General features: G+C 39.5%; 1 protein-coding gene across 4 annotated transcripts in view; it reads left to right on the forward strand.

Annotated features, from left to right (window-relative positions):
* The window catches only part of LOC140735557 (kinesin-like protein KIF19), a 173,386-nt gene that overhangs the window by 104,969 nt on the left and 46,795 nt on the right, over nt 1-21,622 (forward strand). For all 4 annotated transcript variants that reach the window (XM_073060742.1, XM_073060743.1, XM_073060744.1 and 1 more), the window contains one exon: nt 20,548-20,669. In XM_073060742.1, the coding sequence (XP_072916843.1) occupies nt 20,548-20,669 (122 nt within the window). The remainder of the gene's footprint in view (nt 1-20,547; nt 20,670-21,622) is intronic.

The following is a 21,622-nucleotide window of genomic DNA, read 5'->3' on the forward strand; positions in this document are numbered from 1 at the left end:
AGATCCAGAGCTATCAAATGCTCCTTCTATGTCAAGCATTTCATTCCCTGCGATCATTCCTGTGAACCTCTGCTGGACCCTCTCCAGGGCTTCCTTAGATATGAGGCCTAAAATTGCTCATAGTATTCCAAATGGTGTCTAAACAGTGTGTTATAAATTCTCAGCAATACATCCTTGCTTTTGTATTCCATGTTATGAATGCATCAATCGATAAGAAACTGAGACAGGGTTTGTAAACAAATCCCGAGATTTATTAACCTCTGCTCAAAACTTAGAGAAATAAACTAACGATTAACTTAGCCAGAAGTTAACAGTTAGGCGGCAATATCTAACAAACAGTCAAACGTAGAAACTGGTCTCATCCAAGCACAGACTTAAAGTGATAAATTCAAAAGTCCATGTGATTTATACAGTCAGTAAGGAGAGACTTCCTCGAAACAACGATTCCTTCGAAGTAGCGACGAATCTGCCGATCCCACAGCCGAGAGATGCCTTGTTCAAAGAAATCACGAGGAAGTAAATGGAACTGACCTTTTGACTGGAGGGTGGTCGCTGCACAAACCTTCCCCAACTTTGCAGGCATTTAACTCGAATGTGCCTGCCACAATTCACGAACAAAGATTCAAAAAGGTCGATCATTTCCCAAGACGCTGAATGACATTAACTTTATCCAATCCTTTAAACTTGGATAACTCCAGTAATGCCATCACTCTCGGATACTGGACTGTAAGGGAAAAATAAATGTACAACAAACAAAACCAGTGGAGTCTCCACACCTCCGACCAGTAACAACAAAGTTGTACAAAAATTAAAATGAGAACTGCGTCACAAACTACAGTATTTGTTTAAATACCGTTTGGAACATGCCATCACGTGACATAACATCACCCCATGGTCATGAGACAATTACATCATCCCACTCACAAGACCATTACATCATCCCACTGTCCCGTGTTCAAACAGACAGACAGACAGACAGACAGACATACTTTATTCATCCCGAGGGAAATTGGGTTTCGTTACAGTCGCACCAACCAAGAGTAGTGTAGAAATATAGCAATATAAAACCATAAATAATTAAATAGCAAAAAGGAATAATAATAAGTAAAAAATAATAAGTAAAGTATTAAGTAAATAATTAGTAAACTGTGAGTATGTAACACTAGTCCTCTTGCAATGAATGCTAACAGCTCAACCCACAAGTTAACCTTAAGAGAATCATTCTTTAGGACTTCAAAGTCCCTTTACACCTTCAAATTTTGAACTCTCTCCCCATTTAGAAAATACCTGCATCTTTATTCTTCTGACCAAAGTGCGTAACCCACACTTCATTATGCTGCCACTTTTTTGCACTATCTCCCAACCTGTCCATGACCGTCTGCAGACTTCTTGCCTCCACACCACTACCTGCCCCTTCACCTATCTTTGTCTTGTCTGCAAACTTGGCTACAACGTTGGGTGGAATTAGTATAGGAACCCACCAACTGCGAGCAGCAATGATGTGTGTGGGATTTTCAGCCCTACAAAGGTCATTGATAGTCCAAGTACATTGAAAGCCTAGAACAGAGGCAAATTTATCAGTGGCAGAAAAGCAGATTGTATTTCCTTTTGCCTCCAAACCCGGCTAACAAGATCTTAAAAAGGTTTATAGCAGCTTTAGAAGAAACAAGGTCTCCAGGAGCAGACAAGTCTCTGAAATTCTGAACTGATTATTATCTAGAAAATATTCTGGTTTCCATAGTGGATAATTTATGATTACGAAGTTCAGTCAGCTATAAAATTTTTAAAAAGACCAAAAGCAAAAGTAATTCAGTTAATTAGCCTGAGTACAAAGGAGGACCCACTTCTCAGGGAGAAAGGCAAAATCTGTTAGCAATGTGGCATTATCCCAGACCACAAAATGCAAACTGGTATGAAGTCCAGTTGAAGCTTCCACCTGCTTCAAAATGACATGACTCATAGAGGTGCCCACGAGGAGCAGGGTGAGCTGCCTCAATGACTATCACCAAGTTGCAGTCTCATCTACTGTGATGAAGTGCTTTGAGAGGTTGGTCATGGGCAGAATTAACTCCTGCCTGAGAAAGGACCTAGACCCACTGCCACAGTAGGTCTACAGTGAATGCAATCTCACTGCCTCTCCACTTGGCTACGGGCCACTTGGACAACAGTAATGTCTGCAAAAGGCTCCCGTTTATTGATTACAGATCGGCATTCAATACCATTATCCCCTCAGTACTCATCAATAAGCTTCAGGACCTGGGTCTCTGTAGCTCCATCTGCAACGGGATCCTTGACTTCCTTATTGGGAGACCACAGTCAGTGCAGATCACTAATAACATCTCCTCCTCTCAATACAGGTGCACCTCAAGGACATGTGCTTATGACACTGTTGTACTTGACTGTGTGACTGGGCACAGCTCAAATGCCATCTTTAAACTTGCTGATGGAGCAGCTTTCATTGGCAGAATCTCAGATAGCACTGAGGAAGCACACATGAATGAAATAGATGGGCTGGTTGTGTGGCATCACAACAACCGTATACTCAAAGCCATGAAGACCAAGGAGTTCATTGTGGGCTTTAGGAAAGGAAATCAAAGGCACACACACCAGACCTTATTAATAGATCAGCAGTGGAAAGGGAGAGCAGTTTCAAGTTCCTAGGTGTCAATACCTCTGAAGATCCATCCTGGACCCAATGTATATATGCAATTATGAAAAGGGCATGCCAAAAGTTACATTTAATTAGGAGTTTGAAGAGATTAGGTATGTCTGCCACCAAAGATGTTTAACAAATTTCTACAGATATACTGCGGAGAGCATTCCAAATGGTTGTGACAATGTTTGGTATGAAAGGGCCATTGCACACGATCAGAAAAAGCTGCAGAGGGCTATAAGTTCAGCCAGCTCCATCATCAGCACTAGCATCAGCAGGATCAAAAGGTGATGCCTGAAAAGGCAGCATCCATCATTAAGGGCACCCACCACCCAGGATATGCCACCTTCTTATCATCAGAGAGGAGGTACAGGGACCTGAAGTAACTCCCCCAACATCTTTGTTCCCCACTGCCATGGACAATGAACCAGTGGACACTACCTCATACCATTGCTCTTTTTTCACTGCTTATTTTTTTTTTAATTTTTTTATTAGTTTTTCAAAACATTTTACAAAATTAAAAACCCCAAATCCCAATGAGGAGCATTAATACAGAGCAAGGTTAAGCATACAATAACAATATGCTACACAGGAAGAGAATTTAACAAAAAAGCACCTAAATTAAAGACAAGTGAGCTTAGTGTCCTCCCCAAACCCCATAACACAAGAAAAAAAAACAACAATTCCAGACCAGCCACCACACAATATAGAGAGTATAAGTCCGGACAGTCAAACTCCCAGACTGTAAATACACTTAGCAACAGAGGATAATAATGCCTACTACCAGAGAAAAAAAAGGGAGCTGAAAGCAAGGGACTGAAAAGAAAAAAAAACCCTAGTCAAGAGGAAGGTTATGAAAGTACTCGATAAAAGGCCCCCAGATCTTATGGAACTTTAAATCTGAGTTGAGAACTGAATAATGAATTTTTTCGAGGTCCAAGCAGGCCATAATGTCGTTAAGCCATTGCGCATGAGTGGGCGGGGCAACATCTCTCCATCTAAGGAGGATCAAGCGTCTCGCCAGGAGAGAGGCAAAGGATAGTATTCGGCATTTGGTCGGACCCAGACATAAATCTGTCTCGCCCCAAAAACCGAACAGAGCAATTAAGGGGTTAGGTTCTAGGTGCTGATTCAGAATACCCGATAGTGTAGTGAAGACATCTTTCCAGAATTTCTCCAAGCTAGGACAGAACCAGTACATATGGATGAGAGAGGCCACGCCCCTCTTGCATTTATCACAGAGCGGACTAATGCCAGGGTAGAATCGAGATAGTTTAGATTTAGACATATGGGCTCTATGAACAATCTTAAACTGTAAGAGACAATGGTGAGCACAAAGAGAGGTTGAGTTAACCGATTTGAGAACTGAGTCCCAGCTCTCCTCGGATAAGGAGATATTTAAATCCTGCTCCCAGGCCATTTTAATTTTATCCACAGGGGCCCGTCGTAAGGCTGCTAGTTTATCTTGGATAATTGAAATTAAACCTTTACCTAGTGGATTAATGGAGAGAAATAGGTCCATAGCATTTTTCGCAGGCGTTTCAGGAAAGTTAGGAATTAAAGGAGCAGTAAAGTGTCGGATTTGGAGATATCTGAAAAAGTGAGTGTTAGGCAGGTTGAACTTAACAGAGAGCTGTTGAAAAGAAGCAAAGCGGTTATCAATGAAGAGATCTTCAAAATGTCTAATGCCCTTCCTGTACCAAACATGGAATGCTGAATCGAACGTGGTAGGTAAAAAAAGGTGATTATGTGCGACAGGGCTAGAAATGGAAAACCCCTGGAAACCATAGCATTTCCTGAACTGAGCCCATATACGCAAAGTGTGTCTAACCAGAGGATTAGCTATTGATCTGCGCAGACTGCTAGGGAGTGCAGAGCCAAGAAGTGCAGATATAGATAATTCTTTAGTGGAGCTCAACTCCATTGCCACCCAGTTAGGGCACTCAGGTTGACCGTGGAAGAAAGACCAGAAGACAGCACAACGTATATTAGCTGCCCAGTAATATAAGCGAAAGTTAGGTAAAGCCATGCCACCCTCTTTTTTAGATTTTTGGAGGTGGATTTTATTAATTCTAGAGCGCTTATTCTGCCACAGATATGACAAAATAATAGAGTCTAAGGAATCAAAAAAAGATTTAGGAATACAAATTGGGATAGATTGAAATAAGTATAAGAATTTGGGGAGAACATACATTTTGACAACATTGATACGACCTACCAAGGACATAGATAGAGGTGACCATTGTGCCAGACTCTGTTTTGTAGCATATGAAAGATTGACAAAGTTCTCACGAAAGAGATCTTTAAACTTCCTTGTGACTGTAATTCCAAGATAAGTAAATTGATTATGGACTACTTTAAAAGGGAGATCTCGAAATATTAGTTCTTGTGCTTCTTTATTAATTGGGAAAAGTTCACTCTTATGTAAGTTGAGTTTATAGCCAGAGATCTGGCTAAACTGGTCAAGAAGTGAAAACATTAGAGGTAAGGATGTAGACAGATATGAGAGAAAGAGTAGTAAGTCATCAGCATAGAGAGAGACTTTATGTTCAACACCCCCTCTCCAAATCCCGGTCAGTTCAGGACATTTTCGAAATGCTATCGCCAGAGGTTCTATAGCCAAATCAAAGAGAAAGGGACTTAAGGGGCATCCCTGACGGGTGCCACGTTTGAGATTGAATACTTGGGATTTCTGAAAGTTAGTTAGAACAGAAGCAGTAGGACACAGGTACAGCAATTGGATCCAAGAGATGAAACTTTGGCCAAGGTCAAATTTTTCTAAGACTGCAAAAAGGTAGTTCCACTCTATACGATCAAATGCTTTCTCCGCATCAAGGGAGATAACACATTCTGGAGTCCCAGTTGGAACTGAGTATAAAATATTAAATAGACGCCGAATGTTAAAAAAAGGGAGACGGTTTTTAATAAAGCCTGTTTGGTCATCAGAGATAATGGAGGGAATAACGGTTTCAAATCTATGAGCCAACACTTTAGCTAAGATCTTTACATCAACATTGAGCAGAGAGATCGGCCTGTACGAGGAACACTCTGTTGGGTCTTTGCCCTTTTTTAAAAGAAGAATAATAGATGCCTCATTGAAAGAGGGTGGCAATTTGCCGTAGTTAAACGAATCAGATAATACTGAAAGTAACTGAGGAGAAAGAAGTGAGGAGAATGATTTATAAAATTCCACAGGGAACCCATCAGGTCCAGGAGATTTCCCTGAGGACAGTGCAGAAATTGCAAAAGATATTTCTTCTAGTGATATAGGCGCATTAAGTTTGGCTTTGAAATCAGATGAAAGTGAGGGGATATTCAGATTCTGTAATAATTGATCCACAGAGATATTGTCATTCAGGGATTCAGAGGAATAAAGCCGAGAATAAAAATTTTTAAATGCGTCATTAATTTCTAAATGATCCGATGTAAAGTCTCCGTTCTCCTTCCGGATCTTTGTAATATGTTGTTTGGCTCTAGAACGCCTCAGCTGATTGGCTAGGAATTTACCAGACTTATCCCCATGAATGTAAAAGCGGCTCTTGCTTTCGAGAAGTTGGCGTTCGACAGGTTGAGTGGACAGAAGGTTAAATTTAGTTTGGAGTTCAACGCGCTTCTTGTATAATTCAGGGTTCTTAGTTTGGGCATATAATTGATCCACATCTTTAATCTGGTTAATGAGGTCTGCTCGATCTGCATGGGATCTTCTATTGAGATTTGCTGTGTAAGAGATTATTTGACCCCTCAAATATGCTTTCATGGCATCCCAGACAATCTGGGATGGCACTTCAGGTGATGTATTAGTGTTAAAATAGAAGGTTATCTGGTCTTTAATAAATTTTACGAAATCATCATCCGATAATAAAGTTGAATCGAACCGCCAGTGTTTGTTCCTCTGAGGGAGACCGGGAAAGTTCAGAGAGAGGGTCATTGGGGCATGGTCAGAAATCAGTATACTCTGATAGTCACAAGTGTGGGCAAATGGGATAAGTTGGTTATCGAGTAGGAAATAGTCAATTCTAGTGAAGGTATGGTGAACATGTGAGAAAAAGGAATAATCTCTCTCCGTAGGATGGAGGAAACACCATATATCAGATATACCAAAATTAGAGAGAAACGACTGAATAGCTAAGGCAGATTTGGTAGGTGATCTGGTAACAGAGGACGATCGGTCCAGTTTAGGATCCAACCAACAGTTAAAGTCACCACCCAATATAAGAGAGTATGAGTTTAAGTCTGGTAGTGAGGGAAAAAAACCGTTCAAAAAAGTTAACATCATCAAAGTTGGGGGCATACAGGTTTGCTAGTGCAACTTTAGTGTTATATAGTTTACCAGAAACAATAATAAAACGGCCATTTGTGTCCGATATTTTATTATGGAGTTCAAAAGGAATATTTGAGTTAATAAGAATGGAGACTCCCCTAGCTTTAGCGGCAAAGGATGAATGAAAATGCTGACCCGCCCACTTGGACAGAAGCCGGGAGTTATCGAAACAACGAATATGAGTTTCTTGGAGGAAAGCAATGTCAGCTTTGAGTTGTTTAATATGTGAGAATACCTTCCTCCTTTTAACAGGGTGGTTCAGTCCCTTTACATTCCAGCTCACAAATTTAAGTGCACTAGCCATTATCAATTACTAATGCATAAAAGGCAGCAGGCATATAAAAAATCAAGCGGTACAATAGCAGTCTGGGAGCAGAGATGTAAACATAGATTCGTAAGGTCAAAATATAAACATGTCCTAAACAATAAAGAAATGTTGGAACTGGAAAATTCACCCCACCCACACAACCCAAAACTAGACGGCTACCAAAACAAGTAGCTAGCTCTACCAGAAAAATTAACCCAAATACAACTTCCAGATCTGTGTCATTGACAGCAGTTCCGTATAAATGCTATAACAAACAGTAACTAGTTTATGCACTAGAAAACATAACTACAGCTTAGAACACCTTCTGCCGAGATATACAACTTAATATAGAGCGAATCGGGAGAAAACCAAAACTAACCTACCCGCGAAATATTATAAAAGAATAAAGTAAGAGAAAGGGAAAAAAAAAGGTAAGAAGGAAAAAGAAAAAAAAGAGGAAGGGGAAAATTATAAATTCAAGACGAGTATTTATCAACCGTTTACCGAGAAGGGAGAAAAAAACATTCAGAGAATGGAAAAAAAAAGGGGATGAAGAAAAGAAAAAGATAAAATAAATAAGTATTTAAAACAGAGGAAAAATAAATCAGCAGTTGAACTGTGAACCGACAAACAGGGAGGCCTTCACTAAAGACTTCAAACCTCCAAAACAAGTTAAGATTTAGTTGTAGAACTCTGTAGGTAAAGTTATACAGAGGTAAAAATAGATTACACACACACCAAATCCCAGGAGAGATTGTCAACAGCCTTTAGAGTTTCAGTGAATAATGTCTGAGTGATTCAAGTGAATTCCGAGTCCAGAGAAAGTAATTTTACTACGAGGAGTACTTATCCACCATTTTAGGAGGTCCGATCAGATTCCGAAGATAACTGGATAGCCGGAAGACTTGCCACAAACGCTTCAGCTTCCCTCGCTGATTTGAACCACTTGAATTCCCCGGTATTAAACTTGATTCTTAGGTCAGCGAGATTACAAAAGGAAGGTTTGAAACCACGATCAAAAAGCACTTTCATTACGCCTTTATACTCAGCGCGCATCTTTAAGGTCTGGGGTGCAAAATCTTCCACAAAGCGAATGGTTGTATCCTGGAAAGAAAAAGAGCCTCTGCGACGTGCCTCCACAATCAGACTGTGTTTTACCTGGTATTGATGGAAACACAAGATTACTGGTCGCGGATGGGTGCCCAGAATTCCGGGGGGGACGTTAACTCTGTGTGCCCGTTCCAGCTCGGGCGGGTTTGGAAGCAGATCCTTCCCGAATATCTCACAGAGAAACTCGGCGAAAAACTTCACGGTTGGCCCCTTCTCAGTTGCCTCTGGTAATCTCAGAATTCTGATGTTGCAGCGTCTGCTGCGATTTTCGAGATCCACCATTTTGGAAAGAAGTTTATTAGATTTTTCCTCTAAGCTGGAACAGAGAGTCTCCAAGTATCGAACCCGACTTTCTAAAGCTTCAGAAGTCGAATCGATGCGAGATAAGTGTTCAGCATGTTTGTCCACTTTATCGTTGATCCGATCCAGTTTCTCTTCTAACTGTTTGAAAGCGGTTTTAATTTGCTTTAAGATTTCGTCTCGGAGATTTTCAAGCGCCTCCGAGGCCGTAGTTTCTTTTCTCCCGGATTTAGAACTCTTGCTAGACATTGTAGGTTAGATATATTCACAGGCAAGTAAGAGATACCGAAATAATTCCTAACTAAGCTTTATAAAATGGAGACATTTAGTGCAAAGGTAGCGACAGTAACGGAACAAAAGTTCGGAGCAGCTAAGCGATCGCCATCTTATCGGAAGTCCTCTTCACTGCTTATTTAATTACATATATATCTTATTCTTCAGCGCTGAATGCCCTTCACTATTTGCACGATTTGATCGAGGCGCTTTGGCGTGGAATTGGATCTGTGGCTGTGGATTGCCGCTGTTGCCAGAGCGCTAAACTGATTGACTCAGTGGCTGTGACTTGCTGCCATCAGCACCTGAACCGTCTTCACTCGACTCGGCAGATTCTGATGTGGCCTCACTTTTGATGTTTATGTTCTGCGTGTTTTTTTGTTCACTTTTTGCTGTCTGCACAATTTGTCCTTTTTTTGAGCATTTGATGGTCTTACTGTGTGGGGGGCTTCTCTAAATGGGTTCTATACTGTTTCTTTGTTTTGGGGCTGCCTGCAAGAAGACTAATATCAAGGTTCTATATTGTATACATACTTTGATAAATGAACTTTGAACTTGAAATTATAATTTATAGTATATTTATGTAATGCACTGTACTGCTGCTGCAAAACAACAAATTTCACAACATATGTCAGTGATGATAAACTAGATTCTGATTGTATTGCTGATCCAACCTCGAGTGGTTGTTACCAATTTCACTCCACAAACTACATTTTCAATCATGTAGCACTGAAGTAAACAGTGATGTACAATCTGACCTGTGGCAATCATATTTTTGGAAAATCATACCATATACTTTTTTAAAGAGTGATACCCATAAAAATTGCTTATATAAGTATAATTTATTAAGTTGTTTGGTTCTTTGGCCAAACAATTTTTTTGTTTAATCCAGAATCTTGCTTTCCTTTATACATATTTATTAGCAAGGTGTAAAAGAAACCCTGTGGTATAAATCACTTCAGTGTGCTGAGCAGTGGCTTAAATTTTCTATCCTCTGCGGCAATCCATTGCCCGCCAGGAACTGCTTTGATTATATATTCTTGTAGAAAATAGGTTTGGTTTGTGGCACACGGAGTCTGTAAATTCTGTGCAAAAGGGCTACAATTATAAATCCTAATCACCCAATCAGAGCCACGCTTGAAGTGAAATGTTAATATGCCCTGTGATATCCTGCACTGTCCAGCAGACCTGCAGGATACTGGGCACATAACACTTGATTTTACTGGCTACTCTATGGGAACCATTGCCCATCTGCTCTCTGAAGTTTTGCAATTCACCTCTATTCCAGCCATGGCTTCTAGATCAACTCCATTTGTTGGTGTTTCTTTACCTTTCTTTAGTTCTCTGTAAATTTATGTTTTTAATTACTTACAGTTGTATTTTAACTAAACTTATTATCGTTACTTTTAAAATATTATGGCATTCACTCTCTAAATTATGCTCCTGTTTTATTTCCTCTTCTTAATTCATTGTAACTGGGACTGGCCACTGCCAGATTGAGATAGGCTCCGTAAGAATGTTCTGCAAAGTAACTTGGTGACCCTCCTCATTACCCTGTTTCTGTTATGTTGCTGCAGCCATTTGCAATAGTGTTCTGGAATAGTGACTAGTGCCAGCAACCAGCGCAACCAGTGGCAATATCCTGCAGACATCTCACGAAGCTACTTCTACTTCTTTTAAATATGCTTCTTCTCCTGAACTGCGATCAAATGCAGCCTGTAATTTCCATTTTGATGATGTAAGTTTGGGGCAACTGAGCGATCTGGCGCTTTTGCTACCTCCTGAGGAATTTGGCAAAGTTGAGAGCGAACCCATAGTCAGCTCCATCACTCCTTGTTGATTAACGCAAGATTGAAATCGATAAGGATGAGAACAAAGAGGAACGGGCGTTCAGGCTTATGATTTGCAGCTTCACAACATTAAACTAATTCAAATGAAGACATGGGAGTCCAAATCGTGAGTCTAACTTTGGGTTTACTTTAAGCGAGGCATGCACGTATCACGTGATAGTGTGATGACGTATGCAATTTATGTATTTATACATAATTAATTATTTCAACAAATAAAACTTAATCAAAAAATATATACACAAGATTACTGAAATATTAAATACACAACATTCGGCACCATCTGCCTGTGTTTGGCTGGTTTCCCTCTTGCTGGTACCGGAAGAAGGTGCAGGTTTAATTGCCTCAGCATGGCTCATGGCTGTAAAACTGTATTTTTGGGCGACTCTGCAGTTTGTTGTTTAATATCCTCATGGCTGAATGTTCTCTGCAGTTGTGGACTTGTCTTTGGAGGACTCTGCAGTTCATGTTCCATGTGTTTCTGGTCATTCTTTATCTGCTGTTTGCACGATTTGATCAAAGCATGGAACTAGCTCTGCAGCTGAGGCCTGCAGTCGTCAACTCAGTACTAAACTGAACTGACTTGGTGACTGTGGTTCCTGGACCATTTTGAGGACTCCATGGTTTGATGTTTGATAATCTGAGTGTTATTTGCTTGCCTTTTGCTGTTTGCACAATTTGTTCTTTATTTCACACGTTCGGTGTTTGATGTTTTCTTTAAATGGATTCCATGGTCTTTCTTTGTTTTGTGGCTGCCTGCAGGAGGACGAATCTCAGGGTTGTATACTGTATATATACTTTGACGGTAAATGTACTTTGGAAGTTGGAAGACTGGGCAGTATTTTCTATTGTGTTATTTGGTGACAACGTTACATTAAAGGTACCATTGAAATTTTTACTGCAAGCTGGCTTCCCTTGAGCATTTTATATAAGTACTATTTACGTCTCTTAATTTTTTGTCTGAACTTTCCGAGAGGTGCCAGCTGTGATTCAGAAATTGGCACTGTCACTTCTCAGTTGTGTGTTTTTGACCCAGATGTGCTGACGCTCCTGTGATATGCCAAGAGGGTATAGCACTGTCAGACAAAATGTTAAACCAAGACTTTGATGTTAAACCTATGGACTCACTTTCAAGTGCTTTACAGCACATGTTCTTGGCATTATTTATTTGTTTGTTTGTTTGTTTATTTGTTTTTTTTTGTACTTGCACAGTTTGTCTTTTGAACAATGGCTGCTCATCAGCCTTTGTGCGCAGTTTGTCATTGATCTTTTGTATTTCTTTATTCTAGTGCAAATACCTGCAAGAAAATGAATCTCAGGGTAGTATATGGTGAAACATGGGTACACTTTGAGAAGAAATTTACTTTGAACTTTGTACTTTGAGGTGAATGTAAGCCCCCTTTAGTACTACTTTGAAATAGAGCTGAGATTTCAGCCTAAAATGCTAACCAGTTTCACTCATTCAGCCTTAACAGCTATTTATTATCACATCATGGGGAGTTGATAATGGACTCCTTGGCTGTCCTGTTTGCTCCTTTAAATAGTGACTTCCCTTCAAAATAAATTAATTAGTCATAAAGTGCTCTGGGATGTCCTGAAGTTTCAAGAATCAATGTGCTAGAAACTGGATCTACCATTTGGTGTTCGTAGCATTGACGCTGCCTTGCCCATTGCTGTTCAGAGTGTGCATATTTGATAGATCCTAATTGGCTCTAATTATACTTTTTAAGGTCTTTGCTTGTGAATTTATGTCCCACAGCTGCAGTTCTTAAACACTTGGTGTGATTTATAATAATGCTTAAATCTCTCATGTGAAATTCAAGAGACAACTGTTAATTAAAGTACACTCATAAATATCTTACTTTTGATATTCTTCCTTGTTGATAATTTAAAAATTTCCAGAGGTGTGAATGTGGTTAAATATTCTCAGATAGCATTTTTGCTGTCCTTTGATTGCAGCGGTTAGGATTAGGAAAGGCAATGTTGAATAAGTGAAGAGCATGTGAGATGTGTCCTTATGTATAAGTGTTGTGTATTTACTGTAATATTTCAGTAATGTTGTAAATATATTGTTTGATTAACCATTCTTTTTGTTATGGGTTATATGTAAAAATATGTGAATTATGTGTGTCATGATGCCACCACATGATACGTCAGAGCTTCACTTAAAGTAAAACCAAAATTGGACTCGGATTCTCCACTCCCTAGTTTTCCTTTCAATTCATTTCATGTTTTGGAGTTTAAAAAAAAAACATAACAGATGCAACAAGCTATTTTAAAAACAAACCCAACTTGACTACCAACCGTTTGAAGGGCAGTGAGACATTAGAGTTTAAAGAAAGTGCAGTGAAGAATGTTCAAGTGAAAAAAAAAGGTGTAGCATGTTTTGTTTTTTTTGGAGCAGCACAATTTCTTCATGAAAAGAAAGTAACTGAGATAGGAAAAAGGCAGTGAACAGAAGAATTCACAGGTTCATAAATAATGAATACCGGGTGACAATAATCATATAAAATAAAGAAAAATAAAGGTTGGCTACATCAGAAAGATTGGTGTGTTTGATGACACGATGGATAACTGGTTCATGTATACTGAGCAAATTGAGCAGTATTTTAATCCAAATGAAATAGCTGATGGAAAGCCTATAGCACTTTTGCTGAGTATATTTGGTTTAAAAGTATACAGTTTGCTTCAAAGTTTAACTGTTCCAACCAAAACAGCTGAAATGAGCTTTGTTAATATTGTGAAAGTAGTGCAGAAACATTTAAACCAAAACCATTGTTGATTGCTGAATGCTTTAAGTTTCAAAAGCAGAATCAAAAGGAAGGAGAGTCCATTTCAGCTTTCATGGCTCAATTGAAGAGATTGGTCATTGTCAGTTTAGTAATGGGATTAATGATGCACTGAGAGATTACTTAGCTGTGGAATCTTACAAGAAAGCATTTAAAATAGCTTCTAATTGAAGCATAACTTACAGTACATTTAAAAGATCAGTTGAAATAGCTATATCAATGAAACAGCTGGGAGAACCACAATTTAGGCATTGAGCAAAATTGCAATGTTGAAACAGAAACCAGCCTCTCAACAAATTTTGTTACTGTTGTGGCAGGGGGTCACGTATATCAGAGCAATGCAGGTTTAAAGATGAAACTTACCTGGAATGCAACGAAGTATGACACATACAAAGATCAAGTCAGGCAGACAAAAATAAATGGACTGCACAGGGAAGAGAAAAAGATAAAAAGTTGTTGCAGTTTTAAAAAGAGCACTAATCTGCATGCTGTTGATGAAAAATCTGATAATGTGGAGAGTGACACAGGTCTGTATAGCCTTGAGATTTACATTAGACGATCAATATGGCTTACAACAGAAGTGAATGACAAATTAATTAAAATGGAATTGGACACCTGCTCGGCTGTTTCAGTCATTCCACAAAATGAGTTTTGAATGGCATTTCAAAGATACTAAAGTGAAGCCTTCAGATATCGAACTATGAACTTATACTGAAGAAAAGGAACTCTTGTGGGAATTATATCTACAATTCAACAACCAATAAGCCACATTAGGCTTGTATGTGGTAAAAACAAAAGGACCAGCATTGTGGGAATATGACTGGCTAAGACAATGACAACTTGATTGGAGATCCATCTACAATTTACATGCCACATCCCCTGCAAAAGCGTCAATTGAAAGTGAATGCAGAAAGTTACTGGATGACGCCACAGCAGGGTTCAAAGATGGCATTGGAAAACTCAAACATATCAATGGTAAAATAGTGCTAAATGAAAATGTCAAACCCAAGTTTTGCAAAGCCTATCCAATTCCTTATACTATCCATGATAAATTAGCCAGTGAGCAACATCACATGGAAGCTGAAAGAATTCTTTCCAAGGTTGAGTGGAACCATGAGCAACACCAGGGATCCCAGTAGCCAAGCAGAATAGATCTGTCAGGATCTGTGGGGATTGTAAGGTCACCATCAACCCAGTACTCAGCACTGAAGCCCAGTACTCCACGTGGGCCGCAGCCCAATTATGCATGTCCTTTCAAAGGCCATGCAACACAAACTTTACAGCAACAAGTTTCTATGAGGTCTTACGTACCGGAAGAAAGAGGACTCATATGGAGTCAAGAACACTCTGCCTCCAGCTTGCAGGCATGATGGGGCAAGGGCAACCAGTTGAGACATCACACAGGAGAGGAACTTAATGTCAGTCGGCCACAGTTCCATGATTACTGTCTGCTAAGTCTGGACCTCTGTGTCATTAGCTTCATCAGCTGTCATGCTGGCATTGTCAACCCCTATGTGAACAGCCTCAAAGGCTGGCCGTGAGAGGCAATTGGCCACAGCATTATTTTACCTCTTGATATGTTGTAGATCAGTTGTGAATTCAGATATGTAGGCCAAAAGACATTGCTGTCGTGCAGACCAAGGGTCTGATATTTTGACGATTGATGCATGAGGGGTTTGCCTCTGTAAAGTCTCCCCTAAGTCAAGGACCATCTGGGTCTGAGAATGTATTGCCTTTTGCCTGCCACTCTCAAGGGTTGGTGGTAGAGACCATGTGAGGGGTTGCAGGGCACTCGATACATTACGGAACATTGGTAAAGAAGTTAATTGGTGCTGGATGGATCTTTCTGAATGTACATTCTCTGCCACCTAATCTGCTTTCATTTCAAAACTATGGATGGTCAGTGCTTCTCAACTCATGCGCTGTTTCAACAGATTTGTCCCGGTAATAATTATTCATGACAGGATCCAGGTTAATGAACACAAACGGCTGTGTGGGCACGTTGCATGCTCACCATTCTTTACCTGGTGAGCACAGAGTCACTATTTGTTTGCTATTCCTCCACCAATGAGTAAACAGAGCAGAAAGTCTGAGGTGTTGAAAAGCTCCACTCCAACCCAGGCTCGTTAATTATCCCAGTTTCCCCATTTAGACACTCATGTAGAATTTAGCTGTAATTAGTATGTTTTTTAATGCTCCATCTACAGGATGCACAATTAAATTTATGCATAATTTTATATACTTCCTAATCATTAATTGCCTGCTAGAAATGAAAGTCCACTGCAGTTGCCATTCCATTAGCTCCTCACTCAACCCTGGAACATCTGGACTGCAAAGGTGCTTACATCAGGATGCTCTTTATCGACTACAGCTCGGCATTCAATACCATTGCCACCTCAAAACTAATCAATGAGCTTCAAGTCCTTGGCTCAATATCTCCTTGTGCAATCGGATCTTCGATTTCCTCACTTGCAGACCCCAGTCAGTTTAGATCGGCAACAACATCTCCTCCACGATCTCCATCAGCACAGGTGCACCACAAGGCTGTGTGCTGCACTCCTGCTCTACTCACTTTACACTTATGACTGTGTGGCTTAGCACAGCTCCAATGCTATATTTAAGTTTGCTGATGACTCCTCCGTCACTGGCCGAATCAAAGGTGGTGATGAATCAGCATATTGGAAGGAGATTAGAAATCTAGCTGACTGGTGCCACAACAACAACCTCTTACTCAACGTCAGTAAGACCAAAGAGCTGATTATTGACTTCAGAAAGAGGAAACTGGAGTCCATGAGCCAGTTCTCATCGGGGGATCAAATACGGAGAGGATCAGCAATTTTAAATTCCTCAGTGTGATCATTTCAGAGGATCTGTCCTGAGCCCAGCACATAGGGGCAATTACAAAGAAAGCACAGCAGTACCTCTGCTTCCTTAGGAGTTTGCAAAACTCCGGCATGACATCTACAACTTTGATGAACTTATGCAGATGTGTGGTGGAGAGTATATTGACTGTCTGCACCACAGCCTGGTATGGAAGCACTAATGCCCTCAAATAGAAAATCCTGCAAAAAGTATTGGATATGGTAAAGCCCTCCCTACCACTGAGCATATCTACATGGAGCATTGTCTCAGGAAAGCAGGAGTCATCATCGATGACCCCCACCACCCAGGTCATCTCGCTGCTACCGTCAGAAAGGAGGTACTGAAGCCTCAGGACTCATACCACCAGGTTCAGGAACAGTTATTACCCCTCAACCATCAGACTCCTGAATTTCATTCAACTTCACTAGCCCCCATCACGAACTGTTCCCATAACCTATGGACTTATTTTCAAGGACTATTTCATGTTCTTGATGTTAAGTGCCTTTTTATTTATTGTTATTCATTGTTTTAAAAAAAATGTTCTCAGCACAAGCACACCCATTTCTCAGTTGCTAGGAACTTTTGGTCTATTCTAGTAATGCTTAGTATTGTGGCTTTCTTAAGATTTACATAGATATTGATGTGAAATCCTAATTATGTAATGCTATTGTTTAGTGACTTTGGGAAGATACCCATTGTAGATATTAATATTAGGACAATGTACTGTACACCCTGTTTATGTTCCATAGTCTTTCAATTTCCTCTATTAGTTCAACATATTTCTGGTATTTTTAACTTATTGATTTGTGTAAGTTATGTGTGTTTGGAATGGCTATGTCTATTAAGTAAGTTGTCCTTGCTTGTTTATCCTGTATCGTTACATCCAGACCATTATTATGGATTGTTCCAGCTGTTATAATGGATCAGTCGTAATATAATTTGTAGGACTCAGACTCTAAATCTAGATCAGGCTTTTATTTATTGGAAGGTATGGTGTGTTTTATCAGTTTTTATGTTAAAGCAAGATTTTAGTGAATGACGTTTGCCACTTGATTGTGCCTGTGTGTGTAATCAGATTGTGTTAAACTGCTACAGGATTCTGGTTTCTCTTGGCATTTTCTGCATTTATCATCTTGAATTTGTTGGTCTTTTGTTCTGTATTTCTGATTATTTATTGTGTTAATCACCTGGTCCTGTATTGCCACAAGGACCCCCTCTGTTTCTGTGAAGAGGTCTTCAACTATTATTATTATTATTATATTATTTTCTTTCTTTTTGTATTTGCCCAGTTTGTTGTCTTTTGCACACTGGTTGTTGGATCTTTAGGTATGGTCTTTCATTGATTCTTCTATGATCGTTGGATTTATTTAGTCAACGGTGGAACAGGTGGATGAAGTTACTTCGAACTCAATGGCTGTGAAGGCGGATGAAGGCTGCAACAAGTCCATCAGCTCCAATCATCGTGGTTTCCATGCCATTGGAATCAGTTGGTTGATTTGTGAAGTAACGTGTGCTCCTTAGAGTGCAACATCACGGACTCGTTAAACAAATACACACACAGGCGTCTTCACTCTGTGGTCAACGGAACGAAGACCATCATCCTTGACCTAAGCGAGGGATAGCCACGACGACAATGATGATGATTGTTGGACTTATTTAGTATACCCACAAGAAAATGAATCTCAGTGTTGTATATGGTGACATATATGTGCTTTGATAATGAATTTTCTTTGTACTTCTTGAACTTTGAATTATCCATAAATTATATTTTCAGCCATAATTAGTTAATGGTAATGGTTAGACAAGCAGTTGTGGAAGGAAAATGTAAAGAAGGAGTAGATGATTAGTTGGGGTACTGGAGAATGGAATGGAGCTGCTGTCCTTTATCCCGTTCAAAAACCAAAGTTTGTCCATGGTAATTAAGGAGATCTTGATGCAATGAAACCTCACTATCAGTTCCATACTTAAAATTCAAAGAATTATAACAAGTTGACATAATAGTTGCTTCTTTAAAAATGTTTCATTTCTAATAGAGGCTTTGAAACTTTTAGATATTAATAGCTTTAAAACAGGGTTGTAAGCACAGTACATTACCTGTTGGGTTCAGTTATGCAGCAGGTTTACAGAACAGAGGATTAACACACTCAAATAAAATTCCTTTGTCCAAAACATTGCCAAAAGCACTAACTCAGTTTTTTATGACCGCTATTTGACAGTCATGTACGATATGTTTTATCAGTGGTCGGTGCCAATAGAAGTCAGTAATCAAAAATATAACAGCAAATATTTCAATTTGCAAAGGTGGATCAGCAGATGATAAATGGCAGGAAAGCCACAAAAGCTTTGAGGATAAATTGTTAATTTCCCTTGAAAGCTGACGGATGATTTAATTGAGTTGCTTAACAGAAGAAAGGATATGATGTGTAAACACAATAAAATAATTTCCTCTCATGAAGTCACAGGCTTGGAAACTCTTTGTCACAGCAGATTGTTTTCATGTACCATTTGAAGAAATATAAAAACATCATTGCAAGGCATGGGGCTGGACAGGGTTCCTTTGAGTTACAAAAGGATGTTTTCCTGGAAATGTTCCATGGAGAAAAATTTCATCGTTGCATTAGCTGTGCCAAATTTTTTATGGTCATTTTAGGACAGTGAATTTCAATGGTTAGAGAATAAGAAGCTATTTGCTATCGTGCGAAATAGATTTGTATGTTGAGGATATGATTCCTACATAAATCAAGGAATATTTCTAAGTTTGTACAGTTCTAGCGACATGCCAATTTGGTTTGGGATCCTCAAAACATGTAACATGCTTAGGTACAGAGAAACACAGACATATATAGTGGTATTATTTGGCCCCATTGGCAATGGATTACAGCCTGAATGTTTCCCCAAATTATAACTCTGAATCCCCTGATGAACAATCAATATGACTGAAGTCACAGAACAGTGCATGAGTCTGCACTGACCGTCAAGCATTCATTTACAAATCCTAAATTAATGTCATTGTATCCATTCTACATTCCCACTCACTCCCCCAAGATTTTACCAGTCACTTACAGACCAAGGGAAATTTGCAGTGGTTAGGTAATCTACCAGCCTGCATGCCTTTTGTTATTTGGGAGGAAATTGACATGATCACAGGGAGAATGTGCCAACTCCACACAGACAACACTGGAGCTCAGGATTTATCCCAAGGGCACCTGATCTGTGAGGCAGCAGCTCCACTAGCTGCATCACTGTATCACCAACAGAGGGAAGAGTAAAACCTTTGCTTTACCATACCATCTCTATCCCCTCTACCCTTCAATCCCACTGATCCTTCAGTAAACCCCAGTCTCACAAAAACTCGCAGATCTCTATTAATGCTCAAATCTCTTCTGTGGCTCTTTAGTTTTTCCTTTTTTGTATGTCCCCTCCTCCATTCTGATTGACAGGACTCACACCACCCTAATGTTGGTCTTCACTTACTCCTGTTTTGCCACTTCCCTTGTTTGCCAACATAACCTAGACATTAATCACGCATGTGGCCAATGGCTCTCTCTTCCCTGACTCCCTGAGACTCCCAGCTTGAGCACTACTGAAGCTTAGACTAAAAAACTGATAGTGGAAATTGATGTTGCTGAAACCATCTGCACACCCAACATTGTTCCTCTGTTGCTCAGTACAGAAAAATGGAAGCTCATTCATACTGATAAATCTGATGGTGGATGCATTGTTCAGGTCCTATCAGATAAAGAACTGGTGAATAATAATGGATCGGTTTAGCAGGAAGTAAGATATTGAATGTATTTATTTGATGGCCACCTACATTGGGTCAGTTATATTCTTTAAGTTATAATAATGTGAGAAGTGCCCTTTTCAGTCTCAAAATCACTATCACTATGATGGATCAGGAAAATGTAAGTGACAAAGCCCAAGGCAACACCTTCATTTACCTAGAAAGAACGTTACCAGTTCATAATATTATGACATCCCCACAATAGAATTAATCTGAATCAATCAGGTTTTCAGTGAAGTTTAAATTCTAACTTGCTGCCTGACTCCTTCATGTAATTACTGCTGCTTTTTATCTCCCCTAGATCACAACATTGATGTTCCACAGCAGCTACAGAATCTCTACACCCTGTATAGGCAGGAGACGGAGGAGGGAATGTTGGATAATCTGATCACCCTTCATACCATCACCTCCAACACGCTGAAGGTAACAGAGCAGTTGGATTATTTGTATCATTCTGTAGTTGATACTAATGGAGTTTCTTATTAATCAATTACATGTTATACCAATACCATGAAGCAACTACTGCTTCATGGAATAGATTTACAATAACAACAACAATAATATTGATATAGCAGCTGAGGAATTTGTTCTCTTAATGCTGAAAAAAGATCAGTGCAGTTTAATATATGTGTTTGATCTAGAGTAGTGCGAACTTACACTCATTTCTTGCTCTCTTAACATCCGAAAGGAACCAGAGCCCCTGAGAAAGCTGCTGCAATGGTGTGGTATTCTCCAGAGTGTGGAGGTCATGTAGTAATTCTGACACCTAAAAGAAACACCCTAAATCATAAATGTAACTGAACAATTAATTTCACTGCATTGTTTGTCCATTTAAGAAAAAAATGGGTCATTGAACATAATTTGCATGACAATAACACTGAGGCTCTGAGTGGTCATGATATAATGGAGCAAATCTGTTGGCAATTTCTGTAGTATGCAGCTAAATCAGGAAATCCAGCAGTTTCCCTACTTCACTAAAGGTGGAGATATTGCGGTTTGTTGTGCAATCAGTGATCTGATGAGAATAACTATTTACCAACGATTCTTTCTCTACAAAGTATTGGAAGTGCCCCATCTCAATTTAGCTGGTATAATGTGAAACTTATCAGAACTGCTCAACAGCACTTGTGTCTCTAAAATACTCATTTTATATGTGTGAATTGCAATTCTTTTAGTACTCGTTTTATGATTCCAGGCTTTTCACTAAGTATATGAAGTAAAAATGTTGTCATTCAGCAAACTCATGTAGGATTCTGCAGGGAACAGATACTGATCTATTTTCTGTTTTAGTCAAGTAAGATGATCCACCATTATGACGTAATCTTTCTGTGATCTGATAACACAAATAGAAAATTTCAACCCCATAACCTCTCTAT

This window comes from Hemitrygon akajei, chromosome 11 (genome assembly GCF_048418815.1).
Source record: "Hemitrygon akajei chromosome 11, sHemAka1.3, whole genome shotgun sequence".
NCBI lineage: Eukaryota > Metazoa > Chordata > Chondrichthyes > Myliobatiformes > Dasyatidae > Hemitrygon > Hemitrygon akajei.